The sequence below is a fragment of the Colias eurytheme genome, chromosome 11, assembly GCF_061535395.1.
Source record: "Colias eurytheme isolate Ceu_HAF_F1 chromosome 11, ilColEury1 Martin Lab GWU primary, whole genome shotgun sequence".
NCBI classification, from domain to species: Eukaryota; Metazoa; Arthropoda; class Insecta; order Lepidoptera; family Pieridae; genus Colias; species Colias eurytheme.
Window position 1 is genome coordinate 2,299,408 of NC_142990.1, and position 17,352 is coordinate 2,316,759.

The 17,352-nt window shown below is 33.6% G+C and overlaps 1 protein-coding gene and 1 long non-coding RNA gene across 2 annotated transcripts; one reads left to right on the plus strand and one right to left on the minus strand.

Annotated features, from left to right (window-relative positions):
• Nucleotides 1-1,656: 1,656 nt before the first annotated feature.
• LOC149904372 (uncharacterized) lies at nt 1,657-2,885 on the minus strand. Its single transcript, XR_016457249.1, has 2 exons — nt 2,623-2,885; nt 1,657-2,165 (listed from the first exon to the last, which is right to left on the minus strand). It is a non-coding gene; the product is annotated as an uncharacterized LOC149904372 (long non-coding RNA).
• Nucleotides 2,886-8,591: 5,706 nt separating this feature from the next.
• On the plus strand, nt 8,592-17,132 carry LOC149904373 (uncharacterized). The gene is made up of 9 exons (XM_090106991.1): nt 8,592-10,325; nt 11,267-11,433; nt 12,596-12,713; nt 13,376-13,529; nt 13,890-14,014; nt 14,599-14,701; nt 15,188-15,289; nt 15,633-15,739; nt 15,940-17,132. Exons 1-9 carry the CDS (start codon nt 8,785-8,787, stop codon nt 16,076-16,078), a joined length of 2,556 nt encoding a protein of 851 aa, XP_089963117.1. The 5' UTR covers nt 8,592-8,784; the 3' UTR covers nt 16,079-17,132.
• The last annotated feature ends 220 nt before the right edge of the window (nt 17,133-17,352 follow it).

The window sequence follows — 17,352 nt, forward strand, 5'->3', positions numbered from 1 at the left end:
CGTTTATAATGCGTTTAGGTATAGTATACAGAGTATACCTAACTTTTATAAAATCGTAGGCCGTAGCTTGTATCTCATCATATTATATAGGTAAACTAGCGACCCGCCCCGGCTTCGCACGGGTGCAATGCTGATACTAAATACACTACAGAAAAACTGTGAACGTTGTATATAAAAATATAGCGGCCCGCTCCGGCTTCGCACGGGTATAAAATAGATAGCCGGGCGGCCGGCCGGTACCGCCGCAAACGCTACGTCCCGCAATTTTTAAATCTGTAATATCTTCGAAAATATTCACTTAAATCATACGGTGTAAAGGGCCATATAGATCTATATTAAATGAACAATGTATTCAAGGTATTTCATTGGTTAAGGATTAATGCTGTATTGGTTAAAATCGCATCGAAAATTAGCTATTATTTATCGTAAAAAGTAATTGACAAAAAAACGTTATTGTGGGTTATCCATAAGAGATAGACATATACCATCGCGTACTTTTCTGTAGACCTTTTCAATTTGTATAATACTTAGTACATTATTTTGATAAAACTCGTAGGGTTCAGCCTGCGTTTGCAATGTAAGCGGAAAAAATGTAATTTTTTACGACATCACATTAGAAACCTCAAAAATAACAGTACTTCTCCACTATTTAATGGATGTTATTATACATATAAACCTTCCTCTTGAATCACTCTATCTATTAAAAAAACCGCATGAAAATCCGTTGCGTAGTTTCAAAGATTTAAGCGTACAAAGGGACATAGGGACATAGGGACAGGGAAAGCGACTTTGTTTTATACTATGTAGTGATATATTAAATGAACAATGTATTCAAGGTATTTCATTGGTTAAGGATTAATGCTGTATTGGTTAAAATCGCATCGAAAATTAGCTATTATTTATCGTAAAAAGTAATTGACAAAAAAACGTTATTGTGGGTTATCCATAAGAGATAGACATATACCATCGCGGACTTTTCTGTAGACCTTTTCAATTTGTATAATACTTAGTACATTATTTTGATAAAACTCGTAGGGCTCAGCCTGCGTTTGCAATGTAAGCGGAAAAAATGTAATTTTTTACGACATCACATTAGAAACCTCAAAAATAACAGTACTTCTCCACTATTTAATGGATGTTATTATACATATAAACCTTCCTCTTGAATCACTCTATCTATTAAAATAAACCGCATGAAAATCCGTTGCGTAGTTTCAAAGATTTAAGCGTACAAAGGGACATAGGGACATAGGGACAGGGAAAGCGACTTTGTTTTATACTATGTAGTGATGTTGCTTGCAAGTTGCATAACATGCCTACACCATAGTACCTATTCACTATTTAATAACTTATTGTGATTGCACTTGGATTGCACCAGACTAGATATTTTTTGTAAAAAAATGTTAATAAGTAGGTACATAAATGTTACATTCATTTAACACAATATAAAAAAGTATAATTTTCAGTCAAAACTACAAATTATTAATACTTAACCTATTTTAATTCTTGCTAAATTTTCTTTTGCACGCCTCATAAGCGAAGCGTTGAGGTGGGTACTAGGGTAACGGCACCAGTGGTCAGCCTCATAACAGCTTTTTGAAGTTTTGACAATTGCCATTTCTACAACAATCGTCGAATTAAAAAACGTACAACATGTATGGATTTATTGTTTATTGTAGTTTCGAATCAGCGTTTATCAAAAACAATAATTCTCTTAGTAAAATATATAATTAATTTTAAACAAAAAATGGCCCAGTGTCCCAGTGAACAGCCTCTAAAAACCAATAAACAGCCTTGTTGAACCCAGTGTTCAGCCTTTAGTAAGTATAACTAATTATGAGATCAAAATAAACAATGTTATATCAAAATCAACTATATTAATCACATTTTTATAGCAACGATTCACTTAGCACAAAAAAATGTATATCGCACATAATACAAATATTATTTTAAACATACTATTACAATCTCTTTGTGTCTTCTTATTTTCTAGGAACTTCTTATTATTTATCATAAAAACAGCAATAATTCTTTTTAAAAAAATCACCGATATTAGTTTATAATATTATTGATGTATATAATCCACAATATATATAATCAACCACAGGAGGATCTCTTTCGGAGGATTTCTCTGGAGGATACTGTTCTCTTGGCGGCATTTTTAGCTAGAAAAAAAGGGAACAATAATAACTTTTGGATATGAATATACATAATACCATTATTTCAGGTAAAACTTAACTAACATGAAGTATTACTTATAGATTTAAACACAAACATTCGCATTTATACTTAAAATATTATTTCAATAACATCGTGGCTGAATACTGGATCATTGAGACCACAGATTGAGACCCAGTGGTCAGCCGCTTGAAAAAAATATTTTGAAATGCGGCTGACCACTGGGTTTTCTAACAATTAGGAATAATCCCAGTAATCAGCCCCAGGGGCTGTCCATTGGATCTTTCATAAAAAATCAGTATCCAATGGTCAGCCCCTCAAATTTTTAAGTAAAAAAACAATATTTTTTATCAAATTTCATAAAATTAAATGCTCTAAGTAATCTATAAAGTTATTATCTATAAAACACAATCACATTTCATAATAAAATATGTTATTTCTCACCTTTCAAAAGAGCACCACGTGAAACAAAAAATATTGCAGACATGACACTTCTGCTCTTGTCGGCGGACAGCACCTGTACGAACGTGTTTACTTCTCTCCCCTGACCCCCTGCTGCTCCTATCGCGTGATGCATGAACCAATAACGAAACAGAGCTTCTATTTAAGTGCGCGTGATTTGGTTATTTTGATTACAGCGATATTTATGGCCAATAAACAACGCAATAGGCTGATCACTGGTGCCTGGCTGACCACTGGTGCCGTTACCCTACTGTCACTTCGCGCAAAACATCTGATTTTTCAAACTTAAAATTTCTTCTATCTTGCACTTGTAAGATAATACATACACACACATATTAAGAAAAAACACTATTTTTAACGTTCATGATATTTTTGATGTCATTTTTGTTATTTAAACTAGTTAAAAAACACCGGAAGGAAGTTAGCGCGGAAAGTTTATTTTTTTTAATTATTAATATCTCAAAAAATTGCTCCTTAAATGCTCCATCAGAATCTGTAATTGCTCCACTTCTATAATTATTAGTTTATTTATAATAAATTAAAAAAAAAATCCAAATACTGAAAACTTGATTTCCCTATAGAATGAAAAATATTCACTTTTCATAGAAAATTTTTTTGCAAAAAAATTGCTCCCGATTTGCTCTATCAATTACAAAAAAAAAATTATTTAATTTTGATAATTTTTACAATAATTAACTGAAAAACTATGTTTGCATAGTAAACTACTGCGCTGTGACGTCATCAATTATTGTCGTTGCGACGCATAAGGGCCATATTTACATGTATCAGCACTGCAGCGATATCTGTAGACCTTAATGTTTATGTTTTCTTATTTATATTATTTACTAGATTTCCGCCCGCGGCTTCGCCCGCGCAGTCAAAGAAAAGCCCTCATAGTTCCCGTTCCCGTGGTATTTCCGGGATTGCGTCATTTTCTCGAGATAGCCTATGTCCTTTCTCGGGTATCAAAATATCTCCATACCAAATTTCATGAAAATTGGTTCAGTAGTTTAGGCGTGATTGAGTAACAGACAGACAGACAGAGTTACTTTCGCATTTATAATATTAGTATGGATAGTGATTGAGTCAACAATTGAATAACAAGTGTAAGTACTATTTTATTCAATAATAATGAACAATTAATAAATATTTCTACTGTCAATCATCATCAAAGTATTGAATTGGTATTAATAATTGAATTTGAATTTCTGTTTACTATAAGAAAAATTAATATGCACTTTTTATTTCAGGGTGTGAAGGGATTCAGTCAAGGAGTTTTAAATTATTGAAGAGTGGTAATTATTTAGAAGTAGGGTTCGCGAAAAAAATTGAGCCCTACTTTTATATAATCACCTGAAAATTTTTCACTAGAGTATAATTAATAATTCTTTATAATTATATAAAGAATTATTTTTGACAATAGGTTTTACATAAAAATTTTACTTATTACATAAATTAATTATTAAGTTTCATCTAGCAAAAGTTGAAAGAAACAGATATTATTATGTATTTAAAATCATTCTTATCATAGGTATGTTTATAAACATTTCCCTACCCATCCCTAAACTCGCATATTACGTTTATTCGTATTATTAAAACTTCAAGTAATTTTTAATTAATTTGTGTTTAAGTCGCTTGTTTCATCTTTCGGTGTCAAGTTGCTATCGTTTGCGGGAACTATGCGGGTTTTCCTTTGAAAACGCGGGCGAAGCGGCGGGCAGAAATCTAGTAAATAATATAAATAAGAAAACATAAACATTAAGGTCTACAGATATCGCTGCAGTGCTGATACATGTAAATATGGCCCTTATGCGTCGCAACAGCAATAATTGATGACGTCACAGCGCAGTAGTTTACTATGTAAACATAGTTTTTCAGTTAATTATTGTAAAAATTATCAAAATTAAATAATTTTTTTTTTGTAATTGATAGAGCAAATCGGGAGCAATTTTTTTGCAAAAAAATTTTCTATGAAAAGTGAATATTTTTCATTCTATAGGGAAATCAAGTTTTCAGTATTTGGATTTTTTTTTAATTTATTATAAATAAACTAATAATTGTAGAAGTGGAGCAATTACAGATTCTGATGGAGCATTTAAGGAGCAATTTTTTGAGATATTAATAATTAAAAAAAATAAACTTTCCGCGCTAACTTCCTTCCGGTTTAAAAAACAGTTTAAAAAAGTTCTGTCTTGGACGTCCGTGTGTCTGTATGTGCGGATCCTTTTTCTTGTTAACACGATAGCGACCGAAATACTTTACTAATCGAGTCTTTTTTTTTCTCTTACGCTTGAGTATGCTCAGGAATAGAACCCTTTCATTTTTCAGGGTCTGATTCGATGTGGTTTAATTGTTATTAAATAAACAAAAATAATAATTAATAAATATTTATTAAAAAAAAATTATGAGGCGTGCACTTTTGGATTTTCCAAATTATTTATTAACTTATTAATGAGTACCGAATAACTAGCTGCTTGCAGTTTTCGTCAACAGATCATTTATTTAATGTTTCAGCCGCGGTTACAGAAACATCGCTGTACACATAAATAAGTAACTACATGTGCATATTGTGTACGATAAAAGTAAGTACCTATCTAGTTATCTACTTAATAATAATATTAAGTTGGATAAACATAAAAGTAGATCATCATCATCATCTCCCAATTATGTTCCCCCATCCCCCTGCAGGGATACGAGTAACGAGTAACCTTCAATTGAAGTAGAAATTACTACTTAATAATGTAGCTTTAAAAATAAAAAAGAGCGTGTGTACTGAGCTCACGTGTCAGAAGTGAAACATCTCTAGCAATTCCAAGCTTTGGATTCAAAGATACCAAAATCGTCGCCTTACTCCAGGACGAAGTATATAGGTAGGTACAACCAAGAGTAGGTATATACCTAAGAATATTATGTAGGTTATACGTAGGGTACTAAGAAATATATTAAATTGAAACACTCTAAGAATTGAAAGAATTTAGCGTATTATATAAGTATTATCATGGACTAGCTTTGTAATGATAGCGGTGTAATGATGGAAGAAAAGAAGGTTAAAATAACACAAAATTTATATTGTACTAGCGGTCCCCCCGGCTTCGCCCGTGGTACATATTTCGCAATAAAAGGTAGCCTATGTTCTTTCTCAGGGTCTAAAGATTATCTGTGCCAAATGTCATCAAAATCGGTCCAGTAGTTTATGCGTGAAAACCATACATACATACATACATACAAACCTTTCCTCTTTATAATATTAGTATAGATAAAATATGGTTTTCAAACACAGGTTTACATTTAAACCATATAAATCTTATCATTAAAATCTCAGTTCAAAAGTATTTACAGTACTGATCATTCCACAATATTATTACAATTACAAATAAATAAAAAACACAATCAAAATCAGGATTATCTTTATTTCTGGCATTGTAAATACATATGGGAACTTTCATTATGCTCTTCTTCATTTTCACTTTCCCTACTGCCATCACCTGTGTAAATCATTTCATCGATTAATTCAATTCACCTTTAAAAACAAAACGAAGAAGGGTATGTAATAGCAGCTCTATATAATTCCACACAGAGAGAACACATTTTTGACTGACAGGCTACCGTCTCCTACCACCCGATTTGTTTTTGATTGTGTATGACCGTGAATTGACCTCTATTTGGATGCGATGGGGGAAGCGCGCCTGCGGTACGCCTGCGGTACGCCCGCGGCGCAACCGTGGCGTGCCGCCTCGTCGCCTTTCCAAAATTCTTTCATACAAAATGTAGAAGAAGGACGTGGTGCAAAACAGATTGAAGAGGCGCGCTTATGGCACGCCCGCGCCCGCGCCGCTTGTGTTTGACCCGCGCCTAATGATCTAAGTCTAAAGCACTGTTATAGTAGGGATGATCGATATTCGAAAAACATCGATGTTGACATCGATGATAAAATGAGTCTGAAAAACTCCCACATAATTGCATACGCCGACGACACTGCTCTGGTATTTCATGGCGCAGATTGGGACCAAACACACAGACTTGCAGAATCAGGTCTATTAAAAATAACAGAAGCACTTAACCAAAACCTATTAACTTTAAATCTCAACAAAACCAAGTACTTAACATTTTCAAAATCTGCAAACCCCAAACTTTACCCCAAACAGTCTCTCCAACTTCACTCCTGTACCAACCCCGGCAACACTCATTCATCATGCAATTGCCATCACATTGAATCCACTCCCTCACTAAAATATTTAGGTGTTACCCTAGACAGCAACCTAAACTTTCATCAACACATTAGTGAAGTTTCATCAAAAGTAAGGAAACTCATCTTCATAATGAAGAAACTGCGCAATTGCACCCCACTAAAAATTCTCAGACAAGTATACACGTCCTTATGCCAATCTATTATAAATTATAGCATCTCCGTCTGGGGCTGCGCTGCCAAAACTCACCTCCTGCAGCTGGAGAGAGCTCAACGTGCACTGATTAAAGTGACACTTAAAAAGCCTTTCCGATTTCCTACGAATGAACTTTATCGTGAGTTTAACGTACTTCGCGTTCGTCAATTATACATACTTTCAGCAGTAAACCTAACCCATAAATCAATTGTTTCGCGGCCCGATTACAAAGATCTCCTAAAGAAAAGAACATTCCGTATCCCACTTCCTGATTTCAACTCAAAAATAGCTAGACGTAGCCCAGCTTACTCACTCATTCATACGTACAATAATGTTTGTAAAACAAAACATCTGAAAAACTGCAATATGTATAAATGCAATAAAATAATGAAAACTTGGCTGCATGAACTTTCATACAGCGATACCGAAGATCTGGTCTAAACATAAGAATAAACTTTAACTTTAATAGAAATCTGTTGGTGAGAAATAAAACTTGAACAATTTACATATGCTAAAATGCTACTTTAATTAATATTATTGGATCCCTGAACGCATTCACACATGAACACAAACACACACATATTTACACTATCACTTTCATCCACACTCACCTTCCCACAACACACACTTACACACACACACACACACACACAATCACACACCCTATGTTAAATGGAAAATGTTGTAAGTTCTAGTATTAAATACACTCATTATTATTAATTATAAATTATTTAAACATAATTATTGATGTACTGTATAATTCGTCGTAATAAAGTGACCTGTACTCCGTTTCTGATATCCAAGATACAGGCAATAGCCTAGTTTGGATATCACTGTACTAGCAACCTTGTAAACTAATCCTACTTTTATCACATTAACAATGTAATGTTTGAATATTTTGGTTAATAAAGATTTTATTTATTTATTTATTTATTATTATAATGGAAAGCCCGACATCGATATTCGATATTTATCGAAAACTGAACATCGATGTTGGATATCATCGATGATTTATGCAATAATAACTGACAAAAAAATAAAACACAGTGTAAAAGTTCGGAATTTATTAAGAAAGAGATCAAATGATTACATATTCCAATATTTTTTATCAATTGACTGCAGGAAGAGTAATTTTGATAAAGAAGAACCTTTTAATCTATTTCTTTGTTGATAAAAGGAACGACCGGTGCGCCCTGAATGAATGAATACGCGTTCAAAGTTCAAAATAAACTTGATTTGTGTTGTGGATGCGTTCATAAAAGACATATTTTGTTTCGTAACTTCGTAAGTTGCATTGGTCGTGTCGTGCGTGAGGCCGTGAGTTACCATCGATGACAGATGCCGTTAACATCGATGTTACGATATTTTTCGTATAGCAATATCGATGTTAAAACAGCGATGTTTTTACTTTCAACATCGATGATCATCGAACATCGATGTTCATCGAGCATCCCTATGTTATAGCAACCACAGTAAGTATAATAATAATATCATTCATGCCGTGATATCATGTATTATATTAGACTAGCAACACGTACATACTACATAGTCTTGCTGATATGTCAAAACTCGAATGAAATGTCAATGTCTAATGAACAATGTGAAATAAAGCGTCAAGTAATAAAATAACACATTCACGCGTTCCAAACTTATTTTATGTCGAAATACAGTAACTGACACGATGTTAAATCCCTGAGTTATTTTAAAATATATTGTGCTACAGTTTTCAATACAGATTGTATTCAGTGACAATATTATAATAATGGCAAGGTCGCCGAAGGATGATCCCAGATTTAGCGACACTGCATGGAGCTATCAATGTGAAACCGGTGAAAAATGTGGCTTAAATGATATAAAAGGTCCAATTACACCTAACGCAAACATTATAAACGAGAGTTTATATACAAACCCAAGTTTCACCCCTGATGTTTACAAGAACCAATACAATATGCAAGCGGCAGACTGCGCTCCCAATAAGGAGGAAAATATTCCATTTAATTCGATGCCGAATGTGAATCGAATGCAGCGGCAAAATTACGGCAACGCAATGCTTAATTTAGGCAATGGTCAACTAGTAAGAGTGTTTTATGATGAAAACAATCAACAGTTGATTTTCCCTATGTCTGGTCAGTATGAATTGTTTAGTAGTAACCAGGGTCCTTGCGACGTACCATTGCAGACTGCTCAGCCCCCTCACATGTTCACTCTGAACCAAGACTTCACTATGGGTCAAAATAATTTGCAACCATCAACAGCCACAATACAAAATGCTGTTTACAATCAAGAAGGAATGACTCAAGCCTCAAATCAACCTACTTCTAACTTCTTGAAGGAAGTGTTAGGCAATTGGGAGCCTAACTCAAGTGGCACTTATTCACCATTTGGACAAAATTATCCTTTGAATCACCCTGATGCACCCTCCTTAAATATTTTGCCTCACACCCATATCAATGACATCAATACACCAATTAAACCAGAACATTCTCCCAAGAGAAATGAGAACAGTCCCTTAGCTGATACAAGCACAAAGAAACGCATAGTAGCAGAGGTGAAACCTATGCGTCCAAGCTACTCGGATGTTCTATCCAAGAATACTAAAACAACGCAAGCAGAAACAATGAATAAGATTAAACCACAGAGTAATATAGAGACAAAACCAAGCAACAAACAACATTCTAAAAATGATAAACCCTTGAACAATATGAAAATACAGAATAATGAAAACAAAAATAGGAATGACAAGAAACACAGCAACACTATATCCTCTGGTAGCGATTCGGGTGATATTAATACTGATGATAATGAGAAGTGCCAAAAACCAACTAATAAAAAATCCAAAAATAGACGCAACAATATGTCTCGTAAATGGTCATCGATGGACGACGTCACTAACGAAGAGGAGCTCACGCCGAACCAAGAAAACGAGAGTCAATTTGTGTTCATCAAAAACCAGCCAGAGAAACAGAAAAAGGAGAAAAAAGTTGAGAAGACAAAGATGAGCGACAAAAATGTGGAAGAAGAAGACAAAGATGACGATGAAAATACGCAATTTGTGCTTCAAGATGGTCAGAATGACGTTAAGGCTAAAAAGAAGAAAGAAATACGTAGCTACCATAAAACAAAGCCCGTGCAGGATAAAAAGAAAACCACACAAACAAAAGTGCGTAGAAACAAGCCTGGTTATATAGGACTCGCTCAAAACTATCTGGAGCACTGGGGAGGCGCAACCTGGAAAGCACTTGTGTGGTTCCTGTACTTGCTGTCTGATGTCTGCCACATGAGCCTTCATCTATCTTTTGACTTGTGAGTTGGTGATAACTATTAAAATGTATTAAGTTTAATTACATACATGCTGGTATGCATTCTAATAGCCTATTTTTTTATTTTTGGGCAACCAGTTTATTTTTATTGTTTTTACATTTTAATTATTAACATTTTAATTATTAACCCGTTGACCACCGAGCGCCCCGATCGGGGCGCGACACAATAGATTATCTATTGTGTCTGTGATTCCGGGGACTGATGGATTAACCTAATTTTTCTACATTTAAATAATCTAATATTCTAATCCAATTGTTTACCTCAAACAGGAAAAAAAATTTAGTGGCTTTGTCTTAAACAATTTCTTAAATTGCCAATTACTAACAAACAACAAGAGGTAATAGTTAGTTATCCTTTCAATTACAATCACTAGATAATTAGTTAATGAAAAAACCAATTTAAAGCCAATTACTGTTAACTATGTTTACTTCTATCTTATCTCATTTTTTCAATGTGCCAATGCACTGTACACATTTATCCATATTTATTACTAGCTTTCCGCCTGCGGCTTCGCCCGCGTTTTCAAAAAAAAACCCGCATAGTTCCCGTTCCCGTGGGATTTCCGGGATAAAACCTAGCCTATGTCACTCAGAAATGATGTAGCTTTCCAACAGTGAAAGAATTTTTCAAATCTGCCAAGTAGTTTCGGAGCCTATTCAATTCATACAAACAAACAAACAAACAAAAAATCAAACCTTTCCTCTTTATAATATTTGTATGTATAGATGTATAGATGATATAGCTTCTTCAAAATACAAGAAAAGGAAAACTATATAAGACTATAATTATTTTTTTTGAATAGAGGGTAATTGTCTTTCTGAATATAGGTACTTATTATCACTTTTTGAAGTGAAACTTATTATTTTTTACATTCTAGCAAAATAATATTTTTGCTTATTTATGTTTTGTTTTGCTTTTTACAGATGCACATCGGTATTTACGCAGTCATACGTGAGTTGCCAAACAGTATGGCGCAGTAGCAAGGAATGGCTCGCAAAACTTCGCGACAACAAATATTTGATGTACATTGACAGGAAATTCGGACACACAAGATTCGCATTTTGGAGACGACTGAAATGGTTTAGAAAAGGTGGGATAAATTAAATTTCAAATTTTATTAACCGATTAATGGCTGAACTGATTTCGTTGATATTTTTTATAATATTCCAAGTATGAGGATCTCTTATGGAGACAAAACATAAACATGTACCACGGGCGAAGCCGGGATGGACCGCTAGTACATATTAAATTTAAAACAGAATCTATAGAAAACATGTTTTTCAAAGTGCTTCATAATGGAAATACTATATCGTTATTGTATCTTAAATAATAAATACTAAATACTAATATTAAATTATTACATTATAATGTGAGAACAATTTTTATTATAAGCATTGATAATGTTCATACAATTTGACACACATTTGTAAGAGCTTATAATGTACTAGCTGCTCCGCGCGGTTTCACCCCCGTGGCCGTGGCTCCACTCCTGTTGGTCGTAGCGTGATGATATATAGCCTATAGCCTTCCTCTATAAATGAGCTATCTAACACCGAAAGAATTTTTTAAATCGGACCAGTAGTACCCGAGATTAGCGCGTTAAAACAAACAAACAAACTCTTCAGCTTTATAATATTTTAGTATAGATTAAAAATAATAAAATCCCCTTTATCTAATCTACAACACTGTATTTTAACAATAATCCTATAGTTTTATAAAAATCCACTTAGTTTAGTTTTCCTTATATCAGACTATGGTGTAAAATTATTTGATTGTGTATATTCAACACTGATTTTATATGATGATAAATATTTATGTTAAATCTTTCATATTTCATTTTACACATTATCATTGTATACATTTTCCCATATAAAGAAAAAAAACATAAATTTAAACATTATATTTTACATATTTTTATAAATAAACTAGCGGTCCGCCCCGGCTTTGCCCGTGGTACATATGAAAAATAGATGTTGGCCGATTCTCAGACTTACCCGATATGCACAGAAAATTTCATGAGAATCGATCCACCCGTTTCGGAGGAGTATGCAGACTAACATTGTGACACGAGAATTTTATATATAAGATTACTAATTCCAATTACTTGAAAATGATACCTATATGCTTATTAATATTTATGATATGTACCACTTCAAAATGAAATTTTCCATTATGAAACATGAAATCTTAGTTTCATAAACCTAGTATAATAAAGCAAATTCTGCAAATAAAAATACCTGTTTAATTTTCAGATAAAGACTGGGACAGTGACAATGAATCGAGCAAGCTTAACTCCAACATACCCTTACCAGCCACAGGGGAAGAAGCTATGAAAAGATTACTGGCTTGCCAAGGAAAAGACCCATATAGGTTTGTTATTTATGCATAAATAAATAAAAAAAGACGTGTGGCACTCGGGGACTGCCGCGGTAAAGCTATTGCATGCTATGCCTTCAAGCCACACCTCCGTGTCCGTCGGAGTGGGGAGCGTGAGGTTTTTTCGTTACGGAATTTCTCGATTCGGTCCCCGCGCTCAAGGCCCGCGATACAAGCTATGCAATAGCTTAATAACATCTTAGTAAAACTTCTCTTGAATAAATTTCGTAACTTTATAAGACCAACAAATTATTTAAAACATGTATTGAATAGTTATATTGTATTAATTTAACCTGGAAACTATATTTCCTTAACCATGACCAAACCACGGCAAAATTATCCGTGTCTAATTGCACAGGCAAAATGTAAAACTTGTCTGTGTTCTTGTTTTCTTTTGTTATTATGATGTAACGTCACAATATGCGCGCCAAAATGACAGGCGTTTAAATTGTGTGTTTTCATTGAGTTTTATGAATAATTTTCCCCCCTATCTTGTTTACTATCAGAAAGCAAGAAAATGCATATTCCCTCTAAATAAATGACACCGAAATTAGATTTATTTTTGAACATCTTTCCAATACCTAATTGTATGGTTTCATTATAGGTTGTACATTAGTACTTACACTCCTATAGCATATCTCGATCATTTTTTTCAGCATTTTAGGTGTGAGCGAAACGTGTACAGATGAAGAAATCAAACGCTACTACCGCCGGCAAGCTTTCCTCGTGCATCCGGATAAAAACCAGCAGCCCGGTGCCGAAGAGGCCTTCAAAATTCTGCAACACGCTTTCGACCTTATTGGAGAGCCGGTAAGAGTAATTATCCTATAATTGTGTAATGATGAATGAACGTATTCTATTACAATCAGCTCAATATGAAGTACCTATATTTCATTGTTTTTATTTTTTTTTAATTTCAAAATTATATAAATTCAGACAACTTTTCAATTCATATATTTTTTATTTCGTTTCTCTTTCTTTAAATTTCGGCCACTGGGAAGATATAATTTCTGTATAAAAAATCATGGCGTTACTAATAACAATGAATGGTCTATGATTCTGTGCTTGCATTATTTTTTACTACAGATTTAATTTTAAGTTTTTTTGACAATAAAATATACAACCCATTCTTACGTACCTATTAATTTTATTATTAATTACCCTTTACAGGAGCGTCGCGAGGAATACGAGCGCAAAGCGCAAGAGTCGCGGCACGTGGAGGCGGCGTGGAGCGAGTTCAGTGACCTCATCGCGCAGCTACACGACAAGATGGAGTTTGCCGCCAATACTATCAGGTGATTATCAATAGTAATATTATGAATATGAAAATCTAACTGTCTGTATTTCTTACCCTTGGATGCATTACCAATGTCCGAAAAAAGACTATTTTTTGTTGCAAAAACTTAATATTAAGGACTAATATGAAATGAAATTATGTTCCGTAATAACGTGAAATGCGTACAAGCGCAACTGACAAGAACACTCAAGGCTAGCTTTATTAACCAATTAAATTATTATTACTTGCTGCGTACATAATATTATTATTGTTATAGTTGCACTTGCACATGTAGCTAGCTTGTACAATTTCTTTTTGTCCAACAGCTCATCATAAATAAATTCAAAAAACGCTTCAATTATAAAGCCTAGAAATACCTTACTAATTTTTCGAACCATTTTTACAAAATAATAAAAAAAAGACGTGTGGCACTCGGGGACTGCCGCGGTAAAGCTATTGCATAACATGCCTTCAAGCCACATCTCCGTGTCCGTCGGAGTGGGGAGTGTGAGGTCTTTTCGTTACGGAATTTCTCGATTCCGTCCTCGCGGTCAAGGCCCGCGATAGAAGCTATGCAATAGCTTAATAATTACCTATTTATAGATGCACAAACTGCGGGCGTCGGCACAAGCGCGTGGCGACGGACCGGCCGTGCTACGCGGCGCGGTACTGCGCGCAGTGCAAGATACGACACTCCGCTAAAGAGGTTACTGTAAATCTATTATTTTTTGACGTGACAACGTCTTATAATTCGATAGAGCCGGCTGCACGCACGAAAAAACATGACTCATGCGGCGTTACCTCGCTCTGAGGCGTTCCGTAAGGCTTGAAGTGTAAGCGAGAGCGCGGAACGAGCGGACAATCGGACGTTGTCACGTTCAACTATCGTCAGTAAACCGACTTTACAGACAACCAATTTTTTTATTTTATGATTATGAATTTAACCTAAATCAAACTTAAAATACGAGTAAAATTCGTGATTTTTAATGGTCAGTCATCTATTGAATAGGTAACTCAAAGTCAAAATTCTATTTTTCATGAACTTTTAAATTACATTTTTGATATGAAAAATCGTTAAGTGTTTTCTGAACTGATATTTCGAGAATATCAATAATGTCAAAAAAGTTCATTGTCGTTTTATTAAATTGCTACTATGGTATCATCATAAAAAATATACTTAATTGGTTTTCAGGGTGACATTTGGGCCGAGTCTAGTATGTGGGGTTTGCTCGTAATGTACTACGCGTGTATGGACGGCGCCGTGTACCAAATAACAGAATGGGCCACTTGTCAGGTATGTAACAAGCTTTAGTATTTACTCACTCAACTTTTTGAGTTCATTAAAAGTAACTAAACAATTCTATACAAAATGGAACTATAAACTGTCCTCAAATGTGTTTGTATAAATAAATACTAGTCAAAAAAACACGCCAAAGCAAAATCAAGCTTATTACCATTACTTTAAAATGTATTCACAGTGCGTAGCAAAAAATATTTTTCAGCTAGCTAATCAATAGATAACAAAATAAATTCAACCCTATTCCCATGAATTAAAGACGGATTTACAAAACGTGAAATTTTTATATGCTATAAGATTATTGCCATATATTAAATTAAAAAATACTATAATTTTGCAGAAGAAAAACTTGAAGCAACTGCGAGCGGACTGTCACATAGTGCAGTATCGGATCGTGCTCGGGAACAAAGCGGCGGCCGCTGATGTCAACCAGAGGCCCTCTACTGGGTAAGTTGATACTTATTTTTATTACTTTAGTCTTTCATACACTAAAAAAATCTTAATCTTATGACTTTATATCTTCCAAATATGATCATATATTCCGTTAAATATTTTGGTGTTCGATGATATTGAATAAAAAAATAATTAAATATGTTAACAATATGACTATATTTTATATGTTATATATCGATGTTTATGATTTGCAGACACGATCCAAATCTCGAAGAATTTTTGAACAACCTGTACAACAAGTCCGGAGTATTTCCCAACACTGCCAACCCGAAACAACCTCCCACCGACACCGCGGAAGCGAAGAAACGACGCAATAAAAAACCTAAAGCTTAAAAAACATTAAAAAATTAAAAAAATGTTTGGCTTGAACGCGCGAAATTTAAATTTAGAATACATTTGAAAAGAGACCTGACATACCCCATAAATTATCTGTGAACAGTTGCCTTTGATAAAGAATATATATTGCAGAAAATAGATTGTATTCTATTTAATACTATATCTCAGAGCGAAATATACAAATTAGCCCTAAATGTGTTTAACTATAGAGAAAAGTTCTTATTTCAACTGCAGTTGCAATAATGTAATCGTATATAATTTTTATAGAAAAGAGCTAATATCAAAAGTGGTTGATTTTTGGCCTTTTTTCTTTAGTATATCATAAGCCAATCGAATATTGCTAATCTATATCATTTTGTTTATATTCCTTAATTATCTTTGTAATTATAATTTTTTCTTTCTAATAACAACAGTTAGTGTGTATTGAATAACGTTACAATGTTAACATAAAGATCACATTCATATTTTTGATGCTTATAATATTCTTCATTTAAAATATTTTCAAATGTTTATGTAAGTAGCATAAAGAGGAGCATTATTGCTAGAAATAATCACTTTGTAATAATCAATTTATTAATTATTATCATAAAAATCACCATAATATTATATGTAAAAAAAACACAGACACGTTGAAAATCTCTTGAAACGTAATCATGCTTCTCTTTATGACAATTTATATTTACACCAAATAGTACAATGTCGTTTGCATTCATAATATTTAAATGTTAAAATTACCGTGATCGAGAGGTTGACTTTATTTTTGTGTGGTATTCATTATAAGCATATAATTTTTATTATAAGTCGACACTGAATGTTGTGATTTCAAAAAAATGTTCATTAGTTTTATAAAATACTCGAATTGAGATTGAATACTGCATTGTCTCAAATTTTTTAGAGTATTAAAAATAAAGCAATGTCGATTTATTATAAAATTGAGTGATTCGGAGCCGCACTGCCTTGAAGAGATTATATTAGGTTAGAGAGAGACCGCTGTACTAATTCATTGTGCGTAGGCGTTTGCGCTTCATATGTCAATAAACATGAAAGCATATTTTTTTGTTTTATTTTAATTGCTATTTATTTATGACCTTTACGATAAATAAGGCTTTAACTTTACGTACTTCCTATTTTCCATCATTTTTATTTTTTTTACCTTGCTTGCATACTAAATGAAGTTTCCCGCCACGTCTTTGTATCCATTAGCGCGATATACTAAAAACTGCCGAATGGATTTATTTATTAATTTATTTATTATTACACGAATAGTGGTT